Below are 25,551 nucleotides of genomic sequence, written 5' to 3' on the forward strand. Positions count from 1 at the left end.
AAAAGTTGTACATTTAAAAAAATTTTCACACTACAGTATGATTATCACTGACTCAAAAGAAAAAAAATCATAGTTGTTTTTGGCTTTGACTCATTTTTAACTTTTCATGTGTGTTACATTTTGGAGCCTGCTATCTATACGTAGATATAGATACAACTATAGAAACATACTTACATATACATATATCTATGCCGCTATACATCTATATCCATCTGTCTGTCTACCTATCTATCTATCTAATCACACAAGGTGGTGTTTGGATAAATGAGATTCCTAAGCCAAAGGAAGTCATATTTGAGTTGGGGAAAAAAATCACATCCACAAATATTATTAAAGATATGTGAACTGTTGAGAATATAAAAGAACTAAAAATTGACTGTAATAAGTTATATGTGTACTATTTAATAAATGTAAATAGGTACATATTGACTGCCCATCAGCAGTATTCTTTATAACTTTGGGTTATAAAGTAATAGAAAATTATGAATACATCAGCAAATGTTATAGTAAATAACTCATCATTAAAACTTTCAGTTTATGGAAGTCTTGGAAAAACAAATTTCCATGGGATGTCATTTTCATATAAGTGTGGATAATTATTCTATAGATATATTCTGAAATGTGGATTTAAATTGTAGTTCAGAGTTAGTCCTTTATCCTTATTGCAATTTCTCATTGACTTTTACTTTCGTCACTAATAATAGTTTCATATCTAAAAGACAAAGCCTTGTGAGAGGTTTTAAACAGCTCAGGACTTTGTTTTTGTTCTTCTGGCAAGTCATTTGGCCCTGAGGCATTATGTCATATCCATGCAGGTCCTCAGTTATAAAAGTGACTAATGTGAGAAAACAAGAGGACGCCACAATCATTTTAGTGCATTAATTGAATTCAAGATACAATCTTTTTCTTCCCCCAGATAATAAGAACCCATGTTTGTTTTTCTTCCCATTTATTTCATATTCCTTTTTCATCCTAATAATAACCTGCAATCTGAAGCCTTAATCATGATAAGCAGTCTCAAGTCACTTTATCTCATCACAGTGTTGGATAAACACTTCTGATTTAAATTTCAATAATTCTACATTGACAGTGCTGATATGAGCCTTAGATGTCTGATGGAAATTCTGCACAGGGATTACTTAGTAATTATTGGTTTCATTGAGGTTTATGTTAGAGATGTAGTTATTGCAGTGCCAGAAATCCAAGCCCCAGAGAGGAAGCCAGGCCAAGCTTGCATGATTACTGCAGTTCACCTATTAAATATGCCATAAAAAATGAAATTAAAGTCTCTACTGGGTGATCAAACTGTCTAAAAATCATACAGCATTTTAGAATCATGGACATTTAAAGATGTGACAGCTCTATTACATTATCTAATCAACCTTCCACCCCTATCTTTCTCTTGAGGGACTGTTCTCTTAATGCCGTTTTTGATTATTTTGTCTAGTCTACTTGAAATGACTTGGTCCATAAGACTTCTATACTTCCCCCAGGAGAACTTTCCCTGCTCTAATAGATTTCATTGTTAGAAGTGCTTCTAAATTGCTAAATCTTTCCCCTTTAATTTCATGCTATTGTCTTATTTTAACCTTTGTTTTATTATCTGGTTGTTTCTATACTTTATATACAGACCACATCTCAAATAAGTGTTACATTTATCCAATTGGGATTCAGAACACGGGCAACAAGAAGACTTATGAAAGGTAAAACTCGGTCAACCAAAGTCATATTTATTCATCAACTAAGTAGTTCTATTATTTAATATGTCTGTTAGATACTGAAATAAACATTTTTATGTAATTGTCTCTTCCTCCATGTTCGTATATTAAAATACTGAGCCATGCTTGGTCATTCAGAGATGTTCGTCCCCTCACCCTTGGTGGTGGAGGGAGAGTTAGAACAAATATTCCACTGACATGTGCTGTGGACTGAATTGCGACCCCTAAATTCATTTGTTGAAACCCTAAACCCCAAGGTGACTATATTTGGTGATAGGACCTTTAAGAGGTAATTAAGGTTAAATGAAGTCATGAGGGATGGACCCTAATCCAGTAGGACTGTTGGCTTCATAAGAAGAGGAAGAGAGACACCTTTCTCCCTCCCTCCCCCATCTATCTCTCTCTGTCTCTCTCCACCCCACCCCCCATCCCCCACGTACACTCAGAGGAAAGGACACAAGAACCCTTATTGAGAAGGTAGCTGTTTGCAAGCCAGGAAGAGATCTCTCCCCAGGAACTGAATTGTCTGGTGCCTTGATCTAGGTCTTCCGGTCTCCAGAATTTTGAGAAAATAAATTTCTGTTGTTTAAGTCACCCAGTATGAGGTATTTTGTTGTGTCAGCCCAACCGACATGATGGATGCATCTGACATTTTGTTTGTCAGTAGTGTGCTAATATAATAAAAATTCCATAGCACTTGCATTTTAGTTGCAAAAGCTTTTCTTTATTACCTTGTGAGATTCTCCTGCAGTCCTCATAGTGGGCATAGAGACTGCCAGGCAGCCCTCACTGGTCATGAAGCAGTTGGGGCACTCAACAACATACAGCCAGGGAACGATGCGGAATGGGGCTGAGAATGAGCCCAGAAATCTGTTCTGGTTGTATGACCAAGCAAAAGTTAAAGAATATTAACTGTTTAAAAGCAAACACAGATGTGGAAAGGATGTTATAATGAACTCCCATATACCCATCCCCAGATTCAACCAATATCAGTGAAACATAATCAGTGTTTAATTTTCCTTCCTGTAGAATTTTAAAGTCAAATCTTTGATATCATAACATTTATCTCTAAATACTTCTGTATTTGTTTGTTTGTTTGTTTGCTTTTTAATTTATTTTTAGCTCTGTTGGGTCTTCTTTACTGAGTGCAGGCTTTCTCTAGTTGTGGCAAGCGGGGGCTACTCTTCATTGTGGTGCGGGGGCTTCTCATTGCGGTGGCTTCTCTTGTGGAGCACGGGCTCTAGGTGCACAGGCTTCAGTAATTGCAGCACGCAGGCCCTAGAGCACTAAGGTTTCAGTACTTGTGGCACATGGGCTTAGTTGCTCTGTGGCATGTGGGATCTTCCTGGACCAGGGATCGAACCCATGTCCCCTGCATTGGCAGGCGGATTCTTAACCACTGAGCCACCATGGAATTCCCCTTTATATTATTATTATTGTATTTATTTAATTAATTTATTTGTTTTCTGGGCACACCATGTGGCATGTGGAATTTCCCTGACTAGGGATCAAACCCGTACACCCTGCAGTGGAAGCGTGGAGTCTTAACCACTGGACCACCAGGGAAGTCCTTTATATTTGTTTTTTTTTCCAAAATAATTTGTTCTTCTACATTCATAATACCATATCATACCTAAAAAATTAAGTATATCTAATGATGAATTCATATTTGAATTTCCCAGATTCTCTTTAAAAATGTCCATTTGCAGGTGACATGTTCAAATCAGGAGCCGAATACACTGTGCACGTTGCATTTATTGTGTCTCTCTCTCTTTCTTTTTTTTTCACTTTCAAATTTGAAATAATTTTAGTTATTGAAACATTGAAAAATATTACAGAAAGTTGCAGAATAGCCTTCACTCACCTTCCTCTAATGTTACCATCTTACATAACCATAGTTTAATGATCCAAGGGAAGAAGTTAGTATTGGTACAAGCTATACACTTCATTTGAATTTTACTAGTTTTTTACTGATGTCTTTCCCCTTAACCCCAGAATCCAAAGGGTCCCTTATATATACAGCCCAATCTCCCACTCCCTTACTCCCAGTCAACTAAGTATAAAAAAACAAAACAATTGATGGGCAGAATGTCCTACATTCTGAGCTTGTCTGAATGCTCCCTCATGGTCTTACTGAATATAGACCTGCATCTAGTGTAGTTTCTGAGAACTGGAAATGAAAGCCAAAAACATAATTCAATTTAGGTTTATCTTTTTGACAAAAATATTTCAAAGCTACTGCAGTGTACTTAATGTCGTATCACATCAGGGCACACATAATGTCTGCTTGTTCCACTTTAGTGATGGACATAGGTTGAGAGATGCAGGTGGTCCTAACCAGGTTGTTCTATTGTAAATTTCCCCATCAACTTTTCTCATGATTTTAGTATCCACTGACGATCATTTCCTGAATCATTATTTCATCTGAGGTTGCAAAATCATGGTAATTTGCTAATTTTTTAGTTTCTTTTATAATTTGATATCTGGAATGATACTGTAAAGACAAATTTGCCCTTAACGACTAGAGTTTTTTAGTTACCTTGTGTATTAGTTGGCTAGAGCTGCCATAACAAATTATTACCATGCACTCAGTGGCTTAAAAACACTCTTAAAGGGGCTTCCCTGGTGGCGCAGTGGTTGAGAATCCGCCTGCCGATGCAGGAGACACGGGTTCGTGCCCTGGTCCGGGAAGATCCCACATGCCGCGGAGCAACTAAGCCCGTGAGCCATGGCCGCCAGGCCTGTGCGTCCGGAGCCTGTGCTCCGCAATGGGAGAGGCCACAACAGTGAGAGGCCCGCATACCGCAAAAAAAAAAAAAAAAAAACACTCTTAAAATTTTTTTTTGTCACAGTTCTGGAGGCTGCAAGTCCAAGACCTAGATGTCAACAGGTTTGGTTTCTCCTGAGCACTGTCTCCCTGGCTTGCAAATGTCAGTCTTCTCACCATGTCCTCACACGGCCTTTTCTTTGTGCTTTTGCACATCTGGTTTCTCTTTCTCTTCTTATAAGAACACTAGTCCTGTTGGCTTAGAGCTCCACACTGATGCCTTCATTTAAACTTCTTTACCTCTTTAAAAGCCCTGTCTTGTAATACAGTCACATTCTAAGGTATGGGGGCTTAGGCCTTCAATTTATGAATTTTGAGGGGACACAATTCATTCAAAACACCCTGAATTTTAATTTTTCCATTTAATTACCAAATTTTTATAGTAAAGGGTTGGTGCTTCAGCTACCTACAATGAAAATGAGAAATTTTATTTTTTCTCTTTTATTTTGTTTGTTTGAACACTTTGTCTCTCTTTATATCTGTGTCTGTCTATACCTATTTATATAGATAGATATGTTTTTAAGTATTATGAGTTCATGGATTTTGGTACATTCAGTGTTTCTATTAATTATACTAATTATTCTTTTTCATGCTGAAATTACCCATCTCTTATCAGTACTAACCCTATCAACCTGGTTCCAGTGGTCTTTTTACACACTTCCATTAGATTTAAAAAAAATATATCTTTATTGGAGTATAATTGCTTTACATTATTCTGTTAGTTTCTGCTATAGAACAAAGTGAATAAGCTATGCGTATACTTATATCCCCATATCCCCTCCCTCTTGCATCTCCCTTCCACCCTCCCTCTTGCTGGTCACAAATCACCGTGCTGATCTCCCTGTGCTATGTGGCTGCTTCCCATTAGCTTTCTATTTTACATTTGGTAGTGTGTATATGTTAATGCCACTCTCTCACTTCGTCCCAGCTTACCCTTCCTCCTCCCCATGTCCTCAAGTCCATTCTCTACATCTGTGTCTTTATTCCTGTTCTACCCCAGGGTTCTTCAGAACCAGTTTTTTTTTAGATTCCACATATATATGTGTTAGCATACAGTATTTGTTTTTCTCATTCTGACTTACTTCACTGTGTATGACAGATTCTAGGTCCATCCACCTCACTACAAATAACTCAATTTTGTTTCTTTTTATGGCTGAGTAATATTCCATTGTATATATGTGCCACATCTTCTTTATCCTTTCATCTGTTGATGGACACTTAGGTTGCTGCCATGTCCTGGCTATTGTAAACAGAGCTGCAATGAACATTGTGGTACATGACTATTTTGAGTTATTGTTTTCTTAGGGTATAGTCCCAGTAATGGGATTGCTAGATCATATGGTAGTTCTATTTTTAGTTTTTTAAGGAACATCCATACTGTTCTCCATAGTGGCTGTATCAATTTACACTCCCACCAACAGTGTAGGAGGGTTCCCTTTTCACCATACCCTCTCCAGCATTTACTGTTTTTAGATTTTCTGATGATGGCCATTCTCACCAGTGTGAGGTGATACCTCATTGTAGTTTTGATTTGCATTTCTCTAATATTAGTGATGTTGAGCATCCTTTCATGTGTTTGTTGGCAATCTGTATATCTTCTTTGGAGAAATATCTATTTAGAATTCAGCCCATTTTTGCATTAGGTTGTTTGTTTTTTTGATATTATACAAGCATGAGCTGCTTGTATAATTTGAAGATTAATCCTTTGTCAGCTGCTTAATTTGCAAATATTTTCTCCCATGCTGAGGGTTGTCTTTTTGTCTTGTTTATGGTTTCCTTTGCTGTGCAAAAGCTGTTAAGTTTCATTAGGTGCCATTTGTTTATTTTTGTTTTTATTTCCATTTCTCTAGGAGGTGGGTCAAAAAGGATCTTCTGTAATTTATGTCATAGAGTGTTCTGCCTATGTTTTCCTCTAAGAGTAATATAGTGTCTGGCCTTACATTTAGGTCTTTAATCCATCTTGAGTTTATTTTTGTGTATGGTATTAGGGAGTGTTCAAATTTCATTCTGTTACATATAGCTGTCCAGTTTTCCCAGCACCGCTTATTGAAGATGCTGTCTTTTCTCCATTGTATATTCTTGCTTCCTTTATCAAAGATAAGGTGATCATATGTGTGTAGCTTTATCTCTGGGCTTTCTATGCTGTTCCATTGATCTATATTTCTGTTTTTGTGCCAGTACCATACTGTTTTGATGACTGTACCTTTGTAGTATAGTGTGAAGTCAGGGAGCATGATTCCTCCAGCTCCGTTTTCCTTTTTCAAGATTGCTTTGCCTATTTGGGGTCTTTTGTGTTTCCATACAAATTGTGAAATTTTTTTGTTCTAGTTCTGTGAAAAATGCCATTGGTAGTTTGTTAGGGATTGCACTGAATCTGTAGATTGCTTTGGGTAGTATAGTCATTTTTCACAATTTTGATTCTTCCAATCCAAGAACATGGTATATCTCTCCATCTGTTTGTATCATCTTTACTTTCTTTCTCAGTGTCTTATAGTTTTCTTCATACAGGTCTTTTGTCTCCTTAGGTAGGCTTATTCCTAGGTATTTTGTTCTTTTTGTTGCAGAGGTTAATTGGAGTGCTTCCTTAATTTCTCTTTCAGATTTTTCATCATTAATGTATAGGAATGCAAGAGATTTCTGGGCCATAATTTTGTATCCTGCTACTTTACGAAATTCATTGATTAACTCTAATAGTTTTCTGGTAGCATCTTTAGGATTCTCTATGTATATTATCATGACATCTACAAATAGTGACAGTTTTACTTCTTTTCCCATTTGGATTCTTTTTATTTCTTTTTCTTATCTGATTGCTATGGCTAAAACTTCCAAAAGTATGTTGAATATTAGTGGTCTCGTTTCTGATCTTTGTGGAAATGGTTTCTGTTTTTCATCATTGAGAATGATGTTGGCTGTGGGTTTGTCATATACGGCCTTTATTATGTTGAGGTAGGTTCCCTCTGTGGCTACTTTCTGGAGAGTTTTTATCATAAATTGGTGTTGAATTTTATCAAAAGGTTTTTCTGCATCTATTGAGATGATCGTATGATTTTTCTCCTTCAATTTGTTAATATGATGTATCACATTGGTTGATTTGCATAGATTGAAGAATCCTTTAATTCTGGGGATAAACCACACTTGATCATGGTGTATGATCCTTTTAATGTGCTGTTGGATTCTGCTTGCTAGTATTTTGTTGAGGATTTTTTCATCTATGTTCATCAGTGACATTGGCCTGTAGTTTCCTTTTTTTGTGACATCTCTGTCTGGTTTTGGTATCGTGGTGATTGTGGCCTCATAGAGTGACTTTGGGAGTGTTCCTCCCTCTGCTATATCTTGCAAGAGTTTGAGAAGGATAGGTGTTAGCTCTTCTCTAAATGTTGGATAGAATTCACCTGTGAAGCCATCTGGTCCTTGACTTTTGTTTGTTGGAAGATTTTTAATCACAGTTTCAATTTCAGTGCTTGTCTGAAATTGGTCTGTTTATATTTTCTGTTTCTTCCTGGTTCAGTCTTGTAAGGTTCTACTTTTCTAAGAATCTGTCCACTTCTTCCAGGTTGTCCATTTTATTGGCATATAGTTGCTTATAGTAATCTCTCACAATCCTTTGTATTTCTGCAGTGTCAATTGTTACTTCTTTTTCATTTCTATTTCTGTTCATTTGAGTCTTCTCCCTTTTTTTCGTGATGAGTCTTGCTAATGGTTTATCAATTTTGTTTATCTTCTCAAAGGACCAGCTTTTAGTTTTATTCATCTTTGCTATTGTTTCCTTCATTTCTTTTTATTTCTAATCTGATCTTTATGATTTCTTTCCTTCTGTTAACTTTGGGTTTTTTTTTTTTTCTTTATCTAATTGCTTTAGGTGTAAGATTAGGTTGTTTACTTGAGATATTTCTTGTTTCTTGAGGTAGGATTGTATTGCTATAAACTTCCCTCTTAGAAATGCTTTTGCTGCATTCCACAGGTTCTGCATTGTCGTGTTTTCATTGTCATTTGTTTCTAGGTATTTTTAAATTTCCTCTTTGATTTCTTCAGTGATCTCTTGGTCATTTAGTAGTGTATTGTTTAGCCTCCATGTGTTTGTATTTTTTACAGATTTTTTTCCTGTAATTGGTAACTAGTCTCATAACGTTGTGGTTGGAAAAGATACTTGATGTGATTTCAATTTTCTTAAATTTACCAAGGCTTGATTTTGACCCAAGATATGATCTATCCTGGAGAATGTTCCATGAGTACTTGAGAGGAAAGTGTATTCTGTTGTTTTTGGATGGAATGTCCTATAAATATCAACTAAATCCATCTTGTTTAATGTATCATTTAGAGCTTTTGTTTCCTTATTTATTTTTATTTTGGTTGATCTGTCCATTGGTGAAAGTGGGGTTTTAAAGTCCCCTACTATTATTGTGGTACTGTCAATTTCCCCTTTTTGGCTGTTAGCATTTACCTTATGTATTGAGGTGCTCCTATGTTGGGTGCAGAAATATTTACAATTGTTATACCTTCTTGGGTTGATTCCTTGATCATTATGTAGTGTAGTTATTTGTCTGTAGTAGTAGTTTTTCTTTAAAGTCTATTTTGTCTGATACGAGAATTGCTACTCCAGCTTTATTTTGCTTTCCATTTGCATGGAATATCTTTTTCCATCCCCTTACTTTCAGTCAGTATGTTTCCCTAGGTCTGAAGTGGTCTCTTGTAGACAGCATATATATGGGTCTTGTTTTTCTGGGCATTCAGCCAATCTATGTCTTTTGGTTGGATCATTTAATCCCTTTACATTTATGATAATTATCGATATGTATGTTCCCATTTTCTTAATTGTTTTGGGTTTGTTATTGTAGGTGTTTTCCTTCTCTTGGGTTTCCTGCCTAGAGAAGTTCCTTTAGCATTTGTTGTAAAGCTATTTTGGTGGTGTTGAATTCTCTTACCTTTTGCTTGTCTATAAAGTTTTTAATTTGTCCGTCACATCTGAATGAGTTTCTTGTTAAGTAGAGTAATCTTGGTTGCAGGTTTTTCCCTTTCATCATGTTAAATATGTCCTGCCACTCCTTTCTGGCTTGCAGAGTTTCTGCTGAAAGATCAGCTGTTAACCTTATGGGAATTCTTTTGTATATTACTTTTTGCTTTTCCCTTTCTTTTTTCAGTATTTTTTCTTTGTATTTAATTTTTGTTAGTTTGAGTAATATATATCTCGGCATGTTTCTCCTTGGATTTATCCTGTATGGGACTCTGCACTTCCTGGACTTGATTGACTATTTCCTTTCCCATAATATGGACGTTTTCAACTATAATCCTTTAAATATTTCCTCAGTCCCTTTCTTTTTCTCCTCTTCTTCTGGGACCCCTGTAGTTCAAATGTTGGTGTGTTTAATACTGTCCCAGTGGTCTTGGAGACTGTCCTCAATTCTTTTCATTCTTTTTTCTTTATTCTGCTGTGGTAGTTATTTCCATTATTTTATTTCCAGGTCACTTATCTCTTCTTCTGACTCAATTATTCTGCTTTTGATTGCTTCTAGAGAATTTTTAATTTCATTTATTGTGTTATTCATCATTGTTTGTTTGCTCTTTAGTTCTTCTAGGTCCTTATTAAATATTTCTTGTATTTTCTCCATTCTATTTAGAAGAGTTTGAATCATCTTTACTATCATTACTCTGAATTCTTTTTTCAAGTAGACTGACTATTTCCTCTTCATTTGTTTGGTCTGGTGGGTTTTTCTTTGATCCTTCATCTACTGGGTATTTCTCTGTCTTCTCATTTTGCTTAACTTACTGTGTTTGGGGTCTGCTTTTCGCAGTCTGCAAGTTTGTAGTTCCTGTTGTTCTTGGTGTCTGCCCCCATTTGGTGAAGTTGGTTCAGTGGGTTGTGTAGGCTTCCTGGTGGAGGGGACTGGTGCCTGTGTTCTGGTGGGTGATGCTGGATCTTTTCTGTCTGGTGGGCAGGACCACATCCAGTGTTGTGTTTTGGGGTGTCTGTGAACTTATTATGATTTTAGGCAGCCTCTCTGCTGATGGGTGGGGTTGTGTTCCTGTCTTGCTAGTTGCTTGGCATGAGGTGTCCAGCACTGGAGCTTGCTGGTCATTGAGTGGAGCTAGGTCTTAGTGTTGAGATGGAGATCTCTGGGAGAGCTCTCACAGATTGATATTATGTGGGGCCGGAAGGTCTTTGGTGGTCCAGTGTCCTGAACTCTGCTCTCTCACCTCGGAGTCTTAGGCCTGACACCCGGCTGGAGCACCAGGACCCCAAGTACATGGGGAGTTTCTTGCCTTTTGGGAAGTCTGAGGCCTTCTTCCAGCATTCAGCAGGTGTTCTGTATGAGTTGTTCTACATATAGATGTATTTTTGATGTATTTGTTGGTAGGAAGGTGATCTCCACATCTTACTCCTCTGCCATCTTGATGGTCCTCCTTCCATTAGAGTTTGACAGTTTTCTTGTTTTTCAGCACAAGAAGTCAGAGTCTCATCTTGTGCATTTCTTTTCCAAGACCTGGAATGTGAAAATTCTTCAAAATACCCAAGTTCTTTGTGGGTTAAAATGATATTGAGAACCATAGTCTGGACACATGAATCAAAAACATAGACACTATCTCCTTAAAGTGCATTATGTTCATGGGCAGTTGACTATTGTACAATTACTGAGCAATTGACTATTAGAAAGTAATCTACTGTAATGGTTTAAATGTTGAACATATTTAAAAGAAATATTTTCCTGTATCCTTTCAAAATCAAGTTATCTACAAATCATTGTCTGCAGAGTACTTTAAACAAAATTCCATTAGTTTTATATTCCTCCTTTCTAGGGAAGGCTTTTTGATTTCAAGTAAGGAAAACCAGCCTCAGAATGTTACAGTCATTGGATGGAAACGCTTGCACCAAAACCTTTCCAAGAAAGAAAACTCGAATGCACTAATTTTTTCAAATAAATGTGCATCTGTCTGGCAGAACTACACCAAAGACTGCCATCATGCTACACTTTAGTTTATGGACTTAGAACACCTCAGCATGCCACTGTTACTCACTACCTACAGTCCACTTGTCAAAGTTAATGATGCTGTTCTCCACAAAAACATTAAAAACCAGGTGCAGTGTAATATTTTTCTGACTCCAGTATTTAGGTTTGGAGCATGATCTCTGTGGATGTTTACAAATGAAATTGAGCAGGTTTTTAAATATCTGAGGTGGAGTAAATCTGTTACTTTTTTTTACTATGTGAAATTAACACTACAATACTAAAGAAGGTATCCATACTACTTTCATCTCCAATCTCTATGCCTTATAATTATCTTGAACCACTGGGACATTTCAGCAGCTCTAACTGACCTAGGACAACATTTAAATATGCTTTATTTAATTTCTGTCGTTGACAAAATGAAATAGTGTGACATATACTAGAAGAATTGGACCCAAGACAATCTGTCCGTTTATTCTTATCCAGAAAACCAGTCTCTTTCCATTTGCCTTTGCTTCGTTGACAAGATGAACTGTAACCAGTTTAGCCACTGTAGTTGAAACTCCATGTAGCATAGATTCTGAACATTGTATTGTAATGATGGATACTATGTTTCCATGGGAACAGAATATACCTATTAGATTACAAAAGTAAGGTTCTAATTGCCACAAGTAAATGAATCATTATTTTAATTAATATGCTAATAAGGTATTGTTAAAACTATATTTTAATTGCTCAAATTAGTATAGCAAAAATATCTTCTAAAAACATCAGCATTGGGCTTCCCTGGTGGCGCAGTGGTTGAGAGTCCGCCTGCCGTTGCAGGAGACGCGGGTTCGTGCCCTGGTCCGGGAGGATCCCACGTGCCGCGGAGCGGCTGGGCCCGTGAGCCATGGCCGCTAGGCCTGTGCGTCCGGAGCCTGTGCTCCGCGACGGGAGGGGCCACAGCAGTGAGAGGCCCGCATACCGAAAAAAAAAAATCAGCATTTGAGTGTACAGCATACCAATAAATAGTAGGATAAAAGAATCTGGTGTAGGAGAAAAACAGTTCACAGTACTTTATTATAAATGCTTTTAGCTTGACAAAGCAGTAGCTGAGTCTATAAGTTAAATTTAGCATTGAATATTTTGTGAAAATAGTGAAGTTTGGGATTTTTTCTAACATGAACGATAGTATTATATCCATTTTTTTGATAGCTTGGAACTTTAACAGATGATTCTTTACAATTTATATTGCAAAATAATATTGATACAGCACTAATAGAAAGTATGCCATATAAATCATGCATATGCAACAATGAGTTTTCTTTTATCCATTTACTACTTTATGCTAATGTAATTTTATGAATAATAATTGAAAGATAAAAAGACAGTGATACAATGAGGAGGAGTTAATGTTGATATAGAATTAGAACGTTGAAGGGGAATAAAAAACAAAGGCCAGGGTGAAATAAAGAGGACTGAGATACCATGGAGACTTCCTATATCTAGTCAGTGAATGAGGTCCAGTGATAATTCATGATTTTATTTATTCAACCTTTTCTTTTTTCCCACAATCAACAAATATATATTTTTCAAGGATCTAACATATGGTAATCTCATAGATCCTAATGCCTCTGTCTCTCGCATGTAATCGCCTATCTCTAATTTTACTTCTTTCATTAAACTTTGAATATATCATATCCATTCCTTGTCTTATATTGCCCCTCTAAATCATATAAGTTTTCCATATATTTTAAGCTGAGTTCATATGTCTCTCTCTCTCCATTTTTTTTTTTTTTTTTTGGCCATGTTGCATGGCATGAGAGATCTTAGTTCCTTGACCAGGGATCAAACCCACACCCTCATCAGTGAAAGCATGGAGTCCTAACCACTGGACCACCAGGGAATTCCTGTATGTCTCTCTTCTTGAATGGTGTTTCTGATCTCACCCACAAAGACCAATATTAATTACTTTCTTTTCTGTTATCTCAATATGTGTACATATATTTCTTACTTTATTCATATTGCTTTTGTGTGAGCTATTTGTTTATAATTTTGCTTTTATATAAGGCTGTGATGTCCATTGAATTAGGGGTTTTGTGTTATTTATTTATCTCTGGTCTGATGACCTTTTAGTATTTGGCACGCAGGAAGCACTCACATAATTGTAGAATGAATGAGTGGATTTTTGGTGTGCAGTATTTGGCCTCTTTGCTTTGGTTTTAAAGGAATGTGAATTTGAGAAAAGTTTATTTGGCCTTAAGTTATCTTATATTAATTATTAATATATTAATTAATTAAATATAAAGGTTGAATATATTAATTAATATTTATTTCTTGAAATACTCATGCCAGTCTCCTTAAATATTAAATATCAGCCTTCATTTTTAACAAAGATTTGAATGCCTAATGTAATAGATATCAAAGTCACACTGCACCATATTTTAGTCCTTTCAAAACTATTTAAAGGTCAAGGTTCATTGTGGGTCTATCACTGAAATAAAACCAGTGAACAATCTATAAGGAACCTAAGGTATACCCCTTTCTTACAGTGGTATTCCTTCTATTTAGAAATATTTAAATGCATTTTAAAATATAGGGAAACTGTATATTTTTAAATTTTATGACACAGATCATAAATATGCATTTTCATGTATAGAAATCAGAAGCAGAATCCACCCACAAGAAAACCGATGAGAAATTGTGAACCAGAAAATGACTTATTATCAAAAACATGTTTATAGTTAACCTTCCAGGGGATACAGGCCAAAGCAACTACTGTAAACTAATGACCGTAATAGAGTCTTCTTGAAAGGGCTGTAGTAAAACACATGTGAAACCCCTTTAAGGGAAAATAGTCATGTGGATTATTTGGTGCTAGCAGTCCTGTGCAATCTACTTAAGGGAGACTTTTGAAAGGGAAATCAAACAATTCTGAAAGGGAAGTGATCACCTGCTAGGTATGTGACACATTTAAAATTCTTCAGTGCTTATGTGTTTCCCTTAAAGTTCAATCTGCTTAGTATGGCTTCATGGCTATGAACTGGTTACTACCTACTTATTTGGTATGTCATCATTGCTTCCTTATTTTTAATAGTCTGTGTTTGTCCGTAACTGGTTTTCTTCAATATATTCGATGTATTTTCTGGCTTCCCCTTTGGGCATTCTAGTTTTCCTATCATTTGGCTTGGAATAATCTTCCTCCCAATTTACCTTTTCATTATCATACCTCTGTGTACTATGTACCATTGGAGATCTTCTTACTTTCCCTGACCTGAGTGGGTGCCTCAGATTTGTGTTCCAGAATTTCCTAGAGGGAAATGATCACATTTTATTGAAATGTTGTATTTAGAAATATATTCTTTGCTATACTCTTATGTCAACTAGAGTGGGGAATCAAACCTCTTTTATTGATCGATTTGTATTCAGTGCCTAGTACAATGGTCAATACCTAAATGCTTGAAAGAGTGTATTAATGACATAACTAAAATATCTAGAGAAATGTTAAGTAGCAAGTTGCAATTTTAAGGGGTTAGTCACGGGAATGAAGACTCAGGGCCCCAAGGACCCTGCAAGATTTTTCATTAGCCATCATCTATCACAAACGAGCTTAATTGTATATTCACACTCAACCAAGAATACAGGGCGGGGACAAAAATTTTATTAGTTAAAGATCAGTGGTAAAATTACCTAACATGAACTCACTCACCATTTGTTTTGTTGAAAACGTTCTCAGTAATACTTCTCTCTTATTTTTTGGCCTTATAGGGAAGGCATGGTACATATTTAAATTAAAAGGGAGAGTAAGAGAGAAAGAGAGACTGACTGAGGGTCTGACTCACTTCCCCATATCATCCTTGGTCACTTGGGTACTCAAGATCCATGAATTGTTTTTTGAGGGCCAAAAATGCAACTAGACTCACCTGATCATTAGAAAGGGCACAGATGAATAAGGAATAGTCTTTGCCCAATGAGGTATGTGAAAATGTCCCTAAAGAGTAGTTCAGAGGACATAGCATTTGACCAACAACAGATTTTTTTTCCTAAAATTTTATTAGCATCTGAAAAATTTCTGATATTTATAAAATATTTATAGAGTTTTTAACCCTATGTTATTTTCTTTTTATTTATATAAAAGGGAATTTGATGAAGATATTCATTTACAATGTCAGTTCATGGAGTTTTGCTAATTTAGCTTAATGTGGGTACAACTTTCCCACACAGATAAAAACTGTTTCCACACATATAATTTAAGGATTGTCACTAACCTTTGCTTTTCAGAGATAAGAGATGTTAAAGTTAATTTTGTATTGAACTAGAAATAGATACATGTAGATACTTTTGAACAGTTTTTTCTCTTTGACAAGAGCACTTCAATAATCAGGATACTTAGTTTAGATATTATGGGTTCCAGCAACATGACTTGCTCTGAAAATGCTGCACAATGAGTCCAGAGAGTACCAATTCTGTTATGCATATTTTGACTTGACATTTTATTTTGCAGATAATCCTACCTGTACATGTATTTGTATATGTGTAAGTGTGTGTTTGTTTAGGAGGATATTTTCTGCAATTTCATTTTAATGTAAAGCAGATACACTTCATGCAACGGAATAACTTACTAAATTTGCATACATTTGTAATTACTGCTCAAAAACAGCATACATGGTTTAGGGGCCCCTGGTCATCTTGTACAGTTTCGTTTTCAAGAACAGGTTAGAATGCGTAAATCTCCATTCCTTTTATGTGTGTGTATCTGAGTCTCCAAGATCCCCATTACTGGTACGTTCTGTTCTCTAAGATGATAACCTTTTGCCAAATCAAATCCTTCACTCTTTCCAACTTAATAAATCTGCCCTTATTCCACATTCTGATCATGTAATGTAAGCATATCTTTTAATTAATTTATATCCTCCTTGATTTACTGAGGAAACCTAACTCCTCCAAGCAAAGTGTTCTAGACATTAGCTGCTTTTTGACTTAGTTTTTTGGCTAGCGATATACATTTCTTTTATACTTCAATTAAATAAGTTCTCAAAAGAGCCCCTCATTCCTGTTGACTTGTGTGTTGATAAAATCTATCACTTTTCTGTGGCTCAGTGCTCTAACTGAGAAATTTCCCTTAAGACTTTTGAAAGGTGATATTTTTCCTAAGTCAGCTTAACAGATATTCTACTAAATAGGCTACTCATGTTGATGACTGTCTCTGCTTGTCAAGTATGAAGAGACCATTGCCTCTTTCCAGTGATGACCCCTACTTGAAATACAATTTATAGCATGCACTAAACCTCTAGGTGTCTCACAAGATAATGATATTTGGAGGACAGAGGATCAATGGGGAGGAGTAAACAAATTGAAGACGGAAATGTATAGCTGCTTTCATATGTTCAGAAAATTATCAAATTTATTTAAACGATTTCATGTGTAATTAGGTTTTTAAGATAGATGCTATATCCAGTGTAATATATTCCAATCTAGTAGATTTTAATAGACATTTATAAATATAAATGCATTTTATAAGGCATACAGTTCATGATAAACATAATAAGCAGTTTTTTTCTCTGATGTCACTATTAATGATTCTAAAAATCAGATTCTGGAGAGGACAATATTTTTTCTGTAATTCAGATTTTAGAAAATATCAGCAGACTGTCGGAAGACTAATAGTATGTTAGTATGTTATATATAACATATCCATATTATATATATATAATATTCTGTTATATATATAACAAAACATATGTATATATATATATGCACACTAACATGTAATATGTTAGTACAGTCTAACAATATGTTAGATTCAAGAACACATTTTTGAGTGCATTTCTTACTCTATTAACCTTCATATGAAATAGATGACATGAGTTTGACATTTGCATTCTAGTTGTGTTAAAATTAAGTCTTAGAAGATTAAATAAATGGCCAGAACAGAATGACTCTATTTTCAAAATTTCTACTACTTATCTGTCAGCATATGCATTTAAAAATTTTAAAGCATGCTTTTCACATGATCAGTGGGTGTGTAGGTTTCACTGACAAGAGCCACCCTCTCTTGGTTCAGTTAAAACAGAGCTATTCTATTTCAGCTTGAAGCACAAGGTTAGGACATAGTCTTCACTCCCAAGTTGCTCCCTTGAATGGTGCTGCCTCTAGCAGAGGTGGGAAATCTCTTATTACTCTCTCTTTTTGTCCATGTCTTTGGATATGTAAAATCGTATATCCTTTCAAGATCAAGAACTTTTGCTCTATATTGCTACATAGATAGATTTAGGGATAAAATATTTAGTTTGAATTTTTCAAACAAAAGACAGTGGAAAGTAGAATTTACTTAACCAATTCACGGTATTAAAAAATGTGTCATGCCAACTATGCTGTCTTAGATATAATAGATTTTATGTAATATTTAGATCTAAAGTAATAAACTTTTAAAAACCCTCTATACCACCCACCATACCATCCTGGTTCTGTTATTTGCCTCCTTGCCCTAGTTGAAAGTAGCTGATGGGACCTCGGAAGAGGTATACCAAGGTTTAAAACACAAACATTATTTTAAGATGGCAGTAAAGAGAGAGACAGATGGCTGTTCCCTTCACATATTCTAATAACAACCAGAACTGTTAATTAAAATAAGAGGTAACTCAGAATGTAATTAAGCCTATACTGAGAATGAAATTAATCTGGATGACGCAGACAAGATCACAGCTCTCTTCGTTTTAAAGCAAGGCTTTAGATTGTGTTCAAATTAGTTGGTCATTGAACTCACATTCCCATTTCACTTTTCTTGTATTGAAATCATCTATAAATTGAATCATGTTATAAATGAAAATAGGTGAGGCTGGCACCTGTTTAGGAAGTTGCTCCTGTACCTCAATTTTCCTCTTTGACATAAGTTAGTGTTTTAGATTATGTTTCCTATGGCCTGTCTAACTCAAATTATTCTGAGTTTCTTTAATTGTGCTCTTCAGGCTAATAAGATTGTTCAGCTTACTGTAGACATAATTCTTTGTCAGAGTTCTTAATAAAGTACATTTTTTCTTTGCCTATTTTGCTCTCGTATTCCTGGAAAAGAAGCAGTGAATCGTGGCTGTATTCCAACAAATTTCTATTGATTACAGGCAAGTTAATGGCTTCCATCAAAACTATATTTTAACATCACCAAATCACTGTAAGATTATTGATACCTGTTTGTTCATAAAGGAGCCTTGGAAAAACAATTGCATTAAGATGCACTTCATGTATTTCAAACTCAATGTATTTAATCTGATTAGTTGGCTGAGACTCAGCTGGTGCTTTGTCAGCAGGTCAGGAATAAAATAAAGAAGCTATAATTAATGAAATTAATGCTAGATATAGAAACTTGAGATTTGAGGAGACATTTCGGTCATAACATTTCCTTTGAGCTTAGCAGAATGGAGAGACAGTTTAGTTGGAAGTAATTGTTCTTAGTTTAATGGCACATGGTTAGATGAGGATGATTATTTTTCTCATGCTACTGGCTGCTAGGAGTCTAAGTTGGCAAGCATGATGGTACAAAACTGTCAGACAAATTTAATCAGAAAGTTCAGAAAAATAAAAGGGTATGATTTAATTTACTATTTTTATCTTCACTTTCCTATGAGAAGTTCAAGTAAAATTTCATGGTATGTCCATCCATCTTCGTCATTCTAACAATATGAAATTGTTGGTCTCCAGTCTTTCTCACCTTCTAAATCCAATCAGTTTTCAAGTCTTGTTAAATTTGCCTCCTAAATATCTTTTCAATCTATCTCCACAGCCATTGTCTTTTAACACAGCTTCCCAACTCATCTACTTGTTTTAGTCTTGCCCTGATCAGATATTTTCTCCAAGGAGTAGTCAAGGTGATTTCTACAAAACGCTGTCAGACAGTGTCACAACCTCTGATAATACACATCAATTACCACCCACTGAGTGGAGCAACACATTTTTTTCAGGTGATATGTACAAATTTCCCTCAATATAAAACACCAGATACTTCTTATCAGATAGAGGTTTTTCAGCATTCCAAGGAAATGAAAGAGTTTAACCTTTCACTATAAAAATAATTTTGTATAATAAGATCTTGGTTCTTGAAAATTAATATTAAAACCTTGATAATAATAGTAGTACTAATAACAAATATCTGTTGAGTTCTCCATGAAATCAAAGAATGGAAAATGTGAGGAAGAGACCTCAGGCTAATTGCCAGGTGCTGTGGAAGGCTGTTTTCTGCACTAGCTTTGGGCTGGGGAAACATGATGTCAGATGAAGAAAAGTGTTCAGTGGGCAATTTGTACGGATAAGATGTGTACTCGAGGTGAAATAGGGAATGCCTATAAAAGGTATCCATCTGTAATTTCCTTCCAAAGTTAATAAATATTAAGAACAGATAAATTATAAAACAAGTGCACCAAAGTAATGGCAAATCTTTTAAATTGTGCATGCAGTCTATGTCACTGAGCCTTGCTTTGATTGCATGTTATAGTGCTTTGTGGGTGCAAATCTAGGCAGCGATGGATGCTTGCATAATTTCGGGGGTCTTTCTAAAGAAAAAAGAATACAAAATTATGAAACCAAGTATATGAAAGTGAAAAGGACATGTGCTAGTGAAAGTCTTTGACACTTAAGCTTCATAAGTATCATCTTAAATCCACCTCTGGCAGATTGAGGTTTTGAATGTTTACTTTCTGTTTCTCTTGAAAAATAGTCTATGTACATTTTCCTCTATCTTATGGTGATAGGAACATTTCTTCATTAAGATCCTAAAATATTTTCATAACAGTCCTAGACTTAGAATGTATATGATAAATACTTTATAATAAGCTCTACTTCTTCCACTGTTTATTAGATATTATATGCACTTAAAGAATTCATGTCTGGGGCTTCCCTGGTGGCGCAGTGGTTGAGAGTCTGCCTGCTGATGCGGGGAACACGGGTTTGTGCCCTGGTCCGGGAGGATCCCACATGCCACGGAGCGGCTGGGCCCGTGAGCCGTGGCCGCTGAGCCTGCGCGTCCGGAGCCTGTGCTCCGCAACGGGAGAGGCCACAGCAGTGAGAGGCCCGCGTACCACGGAAAAAAAAAAAAAAAAAAAAAGAATTCATGTCTGAAAGAAGATTAAGAAAAGAGTATGTATTGATTAAGGGAAGAAGTAGATTAAAAAGAGCATGAGAACAGCCTAAAATAACTAGGAGCTGTCAGTATCAGAGGGAATGGAGCCCCTGTAGATGGTATAAGCAATAATGATGGTTTAAAATTACAGAGGGGAAATTTTGTTTATATTTTTTAAAGAATGATTACATAACTATATCTTTGTTTGAGGAAACTTTGACATTAAACTTAGGCTACATAGAAGACATACCTATTTCTTGCATCCATTCATTTTGTGGAGATAAAATACAGGCACAGTAAGAGAGATGTGCCCACAAACACTTATGTGAATAGGCTAGGTATTGCCTAATGTGCTGAGCAGGGTGTTTAGAATATACAAATTTAAGAACAACAAAATAGGGTGTTTAATTATGTGATTTTTCATTCCACCCTTAAAAGTAATGTTTTAAACATTTTTTAAGTGTTTAAGACCCCTTTATGGATTCTAATAATCAAAATTTAGAAATTGTTAAAGAAAACAGATTTCGTAGTACATCTCTGTCAATAGTTTTTTTTGTTTTTCCCACCATATGCATCATGGTACCTAGGTTCATCTTTAAGGCATACTGAAATGGTTGAAATGTAGTATATAAGCATAGATAAGGGGTCCTGAGGTGTGAAAAAGTTAATTCCAAAAACAGAAGTAATCTGGCTTCATCACTTATAATCAATGTACCAACATTGACACATCCTTGTCAGCCTACGTCCATAGTTTACATTAGGGTTCACCTTTTGTGTTGTGCATTCTAAGTTTTGACAAATATATAAAGATATCATACAGAATAGTTTTACTGCCCTAAAAATCCCTGGTGTATCAGCTGTTCATCCCCAAACGCTGTATTGATTAATCTTTTCACTCTCTCCATCATTACCTTTTCTATAATGTCATATAGTTGGAATCATACAGTATGTAGCCTTTTCAGATTTGCTTATTTTAACTTAGTAATATGCATTTAAGGTTACTCTGGTCTTTTTGTGGCTTGATAGCTCATTTATTTTTATCACTGAATAGTATTCCTTTGTGTAGATACACACCAGTTTGTTTATCCATTTACCGACTGAAGGACATTTAGGTTGCTTCCAAGCCTTGGCAATTATGAATAAAGTTGCTATAAACATTTGTGTGCAGATTTTTTGTGGACATAAATTTTCAACTCATTTGGGTAAATACCAAAGAACCTGATTGCTGGATCGTATAGTAAGAGTGTGTTTAGTTTTGTAAGACGCTACCAAACTGACTTCCAAAGTGGCTGTACCATTTGCATTGCCATCAACAGTGACTGAGACTTCCAGTTGCTCCACATCCTCACCAGCATTTGCTCTTGTCAGTGTTCCAGATTTTGCCCATTCTAATAGATGTGTAGTGGTATCTCTTTGTTATTTTACTTTTCAGTTCCCTAACAGCATACAATGTGGAGTATCTTTTCATATGATTAATTGCCATCTGTATATCTTCTTTGATGAAATGTTTATTCAGATCTTTTGCCACCCCCCTTTTTTTTAGGTGCAGGTTTATTAGCTGAAAATGAGAGAGTAACTACTTCACAGGGATTTTGAAAAAAAATAATTCATTTAAATATTTTAGCATAGACTCGAGAATATATGTACATAAATTTTAGAGGATATTGTTATAGACTATCTACATTACATCATAATAACATGTCTGAAACAAAATTTACTGCCCAAACCTCATCCCACCAATCAGCTTCCTTTCCCATTTTTTAAAATCAATAGCTTCAGTATTCTTCCTTTTGATTTTGTTTAAAAGATTTTTATTATTCTTGACTCATCCCCTAAATGCAGACAAATTTATATCATTTTTCCTATGGACGTTTTGTTAGTTAAAGACATAAATTAGTGAATAAAAGTCAGAATAATTTTGGATACCTTTATGTCAATATCATACATATTTCATGTATTTTTCAGGTCAATCAAATGAAATATAACCTTGTTTAACTTCGAGAATGTTTATCAGGAAGAATAAAATATTACTTGAAATAAAATAACGGCATGATGTTATGTTCTAATCCTTCTTTCTGTTGTTCAAAAAATGATGTATCTAAGAATGAACATCAGTAGCTGCAAGTCTATTAAAATAGGTAGAATATATAAGAAAGTAGTTTCTAATTATGACTGATACAAAAATTGATACCTGTGGGTACGTATGGTCACAAAATAACATCTTCTTTACCAACTATTAATTCTATCTTATGATTCCTAAGTGGGCCTCTGGCCAAAGAGCTTGAGTCTTAATATTCCAAGTGGATTAATTCACTTGCCTTCTCTCCTTTCTCTTTCCCTTCCTTTTTTAGACCTTGGTTATTATGTCCTAATTTAGACCCTTGTAATATTAACAAGACTTTGAATATTAGACAGTTTTATATATCTTAGCATCTTTTATATGATATAAATAATTCTGTTCATAAATGTCAAAATTTTCTGTGAACATATATACGATAAAATTTCCCTACAAGGTCACCAGGCCAGTTGAGAATTTTGCCTCCAGACCTTGGATACCTTAACAGAATGCTGTAGACAGATCATTTTTTACTTAAAACCTGGGAAAAAAATCTAGGCTGTCTTAGGAGTTGAACTACATGTTAGCATAAACTTACAGAGTTTTGTTATCACTTCCTTTCTGAAATGTCAATTTTAAGGAAGTTACTATTTGCATTTCATATGCTATTTTCCTCAGCATTTTTATATCTTTGACTTTTTACTTTAAGTGATTTTATTTTGTTTAATTCAAATAATTTAAAGTACTATCCAAGGAGATGAGAAACTATGTAGTTTAGGGAAACATTTTTTGTTTGTTTTCATTTTGGAGTATATTTGCTTTACAATGTTGTGTTAGTTTCTACCATACAGTAAAGTGAATCAGTTATATGTATACATATATCCACTCTTTTTTAGATTTCCTTCCCATTTAGGTCACAACAGATCACTGAGTAGAGTTCCCTGTGCTAAATAGTAGGTTCTCATTAGTTATCTATTTTATACATAGTAGTATATATATGTTAATCCTAATCTCCCAATTCATCCTCCCCTGCTACTTCCCCAACTGGTATCCATATGTTTGTTCCCTACATCTGTGACTCTATTTCTGCTTTGCCAGTAAGTTCAGCTGTACCATTTTTCTAGATTCCACTTATAAGCGATATTATACAATATTTGTTTTTCTCTTTCTGACTTACTTCATGCCGTATGACAGTCTCTAGGTCCATCCATGTCTTGCAAATGAGAAACTACTTTGTTCCTTTCTGTGGCTGAGTAATATGTCATTGTATATATGTACCACATCTTCTTTATCCATTCCTCTGTCGATGGACATTTAGGTTGCTTCCATGTCCTAGCTGTTGTAAACAGTGCTGCAGTGAACATCAGGGTCCATGAATCTTTTTGAATTTTGGTTTTCTCCAGATGTATGGCTAGGAGTGGGATAGCTGGGTCATATGATAGCTCTATTTTTAGTTTTTTAAGGAAACTCCATACTGTTCTCCATAGTGGCTGTACCAATTTACATTCCCAACAACAGAGCAAGAGGGTTCCCTTTTCTCCACACCCTCTCCAGCATTTATTGTTTGTAGATTTTGTGATGATGACCATTCTGATCTCTGTGAGGTGATATCTCATTGTTTTTAAACTTTTAATATTTTGACTTTGAAATACCTGTTTATGTCATGGCAGAAAAATGAATTCTTTCAGAAGACTTGTACATACATGTTCAAACCAATCATTTTCCTTTAAAATACATGTGCTAAAATATCATATATTTTGTGATTATTACTGTGATGTGGCATTTTTCATACCTAAAATAAAAGCCACTCAGTAAGAGTTCCCATAAAATTATAGGGACTTTATTTTTCATTTAGTCTTTGTAAATAACGTAACAGCAAAATTACAAGCAAAATTCTCTGACCTTTTACTGCAAAGCATAGAACCAGAACAACTGCTGAATTGCAAATATTTATTCAGGCTCTGTTCAAAGCCTGCAAGCAGACAAAATGTATTTGAATTTCTGCCAAAGAAGATGTTTAAAAAATAGCTATAATTTGTGATTGAAAAAGAGATAGCAACCTATATAAAAAGTCAGTCTCGTGAATTAAGGGGAAAATAAGTTTTCAACTGTCAGGTAAAAATGGATTTGCTCCACTTTCTAAGGTGATCAGTTATAGTTGCATAAGGGATAGTTTCCTCAAAACTTTAGATTTAACTAGAGGTCAGGTATTCAAGTGTATCAAAATATTCAAGTAATTTAATTATCGCATGGTTTAACGGTTAAATGCAGATAAATCTAACTTCTAGTAAATATATCTGGTTGTACATCTGTCAGTGTATAATTTCACAAAAAGTGTAAGGAGAAAACAGTGGTTTCAGTGGATAACAGACTGGTTATCACTGAGTGTGATTTATTATTAGCAAGTGTGTCTTGCTTCTTTGTGCAAGAATCATTCATATTCTATATAGTGATTATATATATTTTAATATTCTTCCCTCTCTACTTTACTAATCAAAATAAGAAGCTCTTAGTATAGATATTTCAAAGTCAATTTTTGAGTTCATGTGTTGAACTAATTAATAGATCATCACCTTAAAAGCAAAGAAAATAATCAAGATTGACATATTACATATATCTATTTCATTAATAATTATATCCCTTCTTTTTTTGTTGGTGACATTCTCTACTGGTGGTGAATAAATTACTAATGGGTATGGGAGGTCTGATTCATTCAAAAAGTTGACTTTTCCTGCACTGCCATTTTAACCTTCCCAATTTTCCTCTTCCTTCATTCCTTCTATTATCTCTTCCCAAGAAAGCATTGAAGCATCTAATACCTGGCACAATGTTGGATATTAGCAATGCCAAGGTGGATAAGAGTTCTCCTAAGAAGCTTATTCTAATGTGATATTTGTCTGTAACTGTAATGAATGAAC

At 35.1% G+C, this 25,551-nt stretch overlaps 1 protein-coding gene across 5 annotated transcripts in view; it reads left to right on the forward strand.

The window, feature by feature from the left end:
* Positions 1-25,551, forward strand: part of KCNJ3 (potassium inwardly rectifying channel subfamily J member 3) — a 188,799-nt gene that overhangs the window by 123,755 nt on the left and 39,493 nt on the right. Inside the window, exon 3 of one of the 5 annotated variants that reach the window (XM_067026048.1) lies at positions 18,540-18,586. The exons of the other annotated variants lie outside the window; for them this stretch is intronic. Coding sequence (XP_066882149.1) covers positions 18,540-18,580 — 41 coding nt within the window. The 3' untranslated portion in view covers positions 18,581-18,586. The remainder of the gene's footprint in view (positions 1-18,539; positions 18,587-25,551) is intronic. 5 annotated transcript variants of the gene reach the window in all.

Source organism: Kogia breviceps, chromosome 2 (assembly GCF_026419965.1).
Source record: "Kogia breviceps isolate mKogBre1 chromosome 2, mKogBre1 haplotype 1, whole genome shotgun sequence".
NCBI classification, from domain to species: Eukaryota; Metazoa; Chordata; class Mammalia; order Artiodactyla; family Physeteridae; genus Kogia; species Kogia breviceps.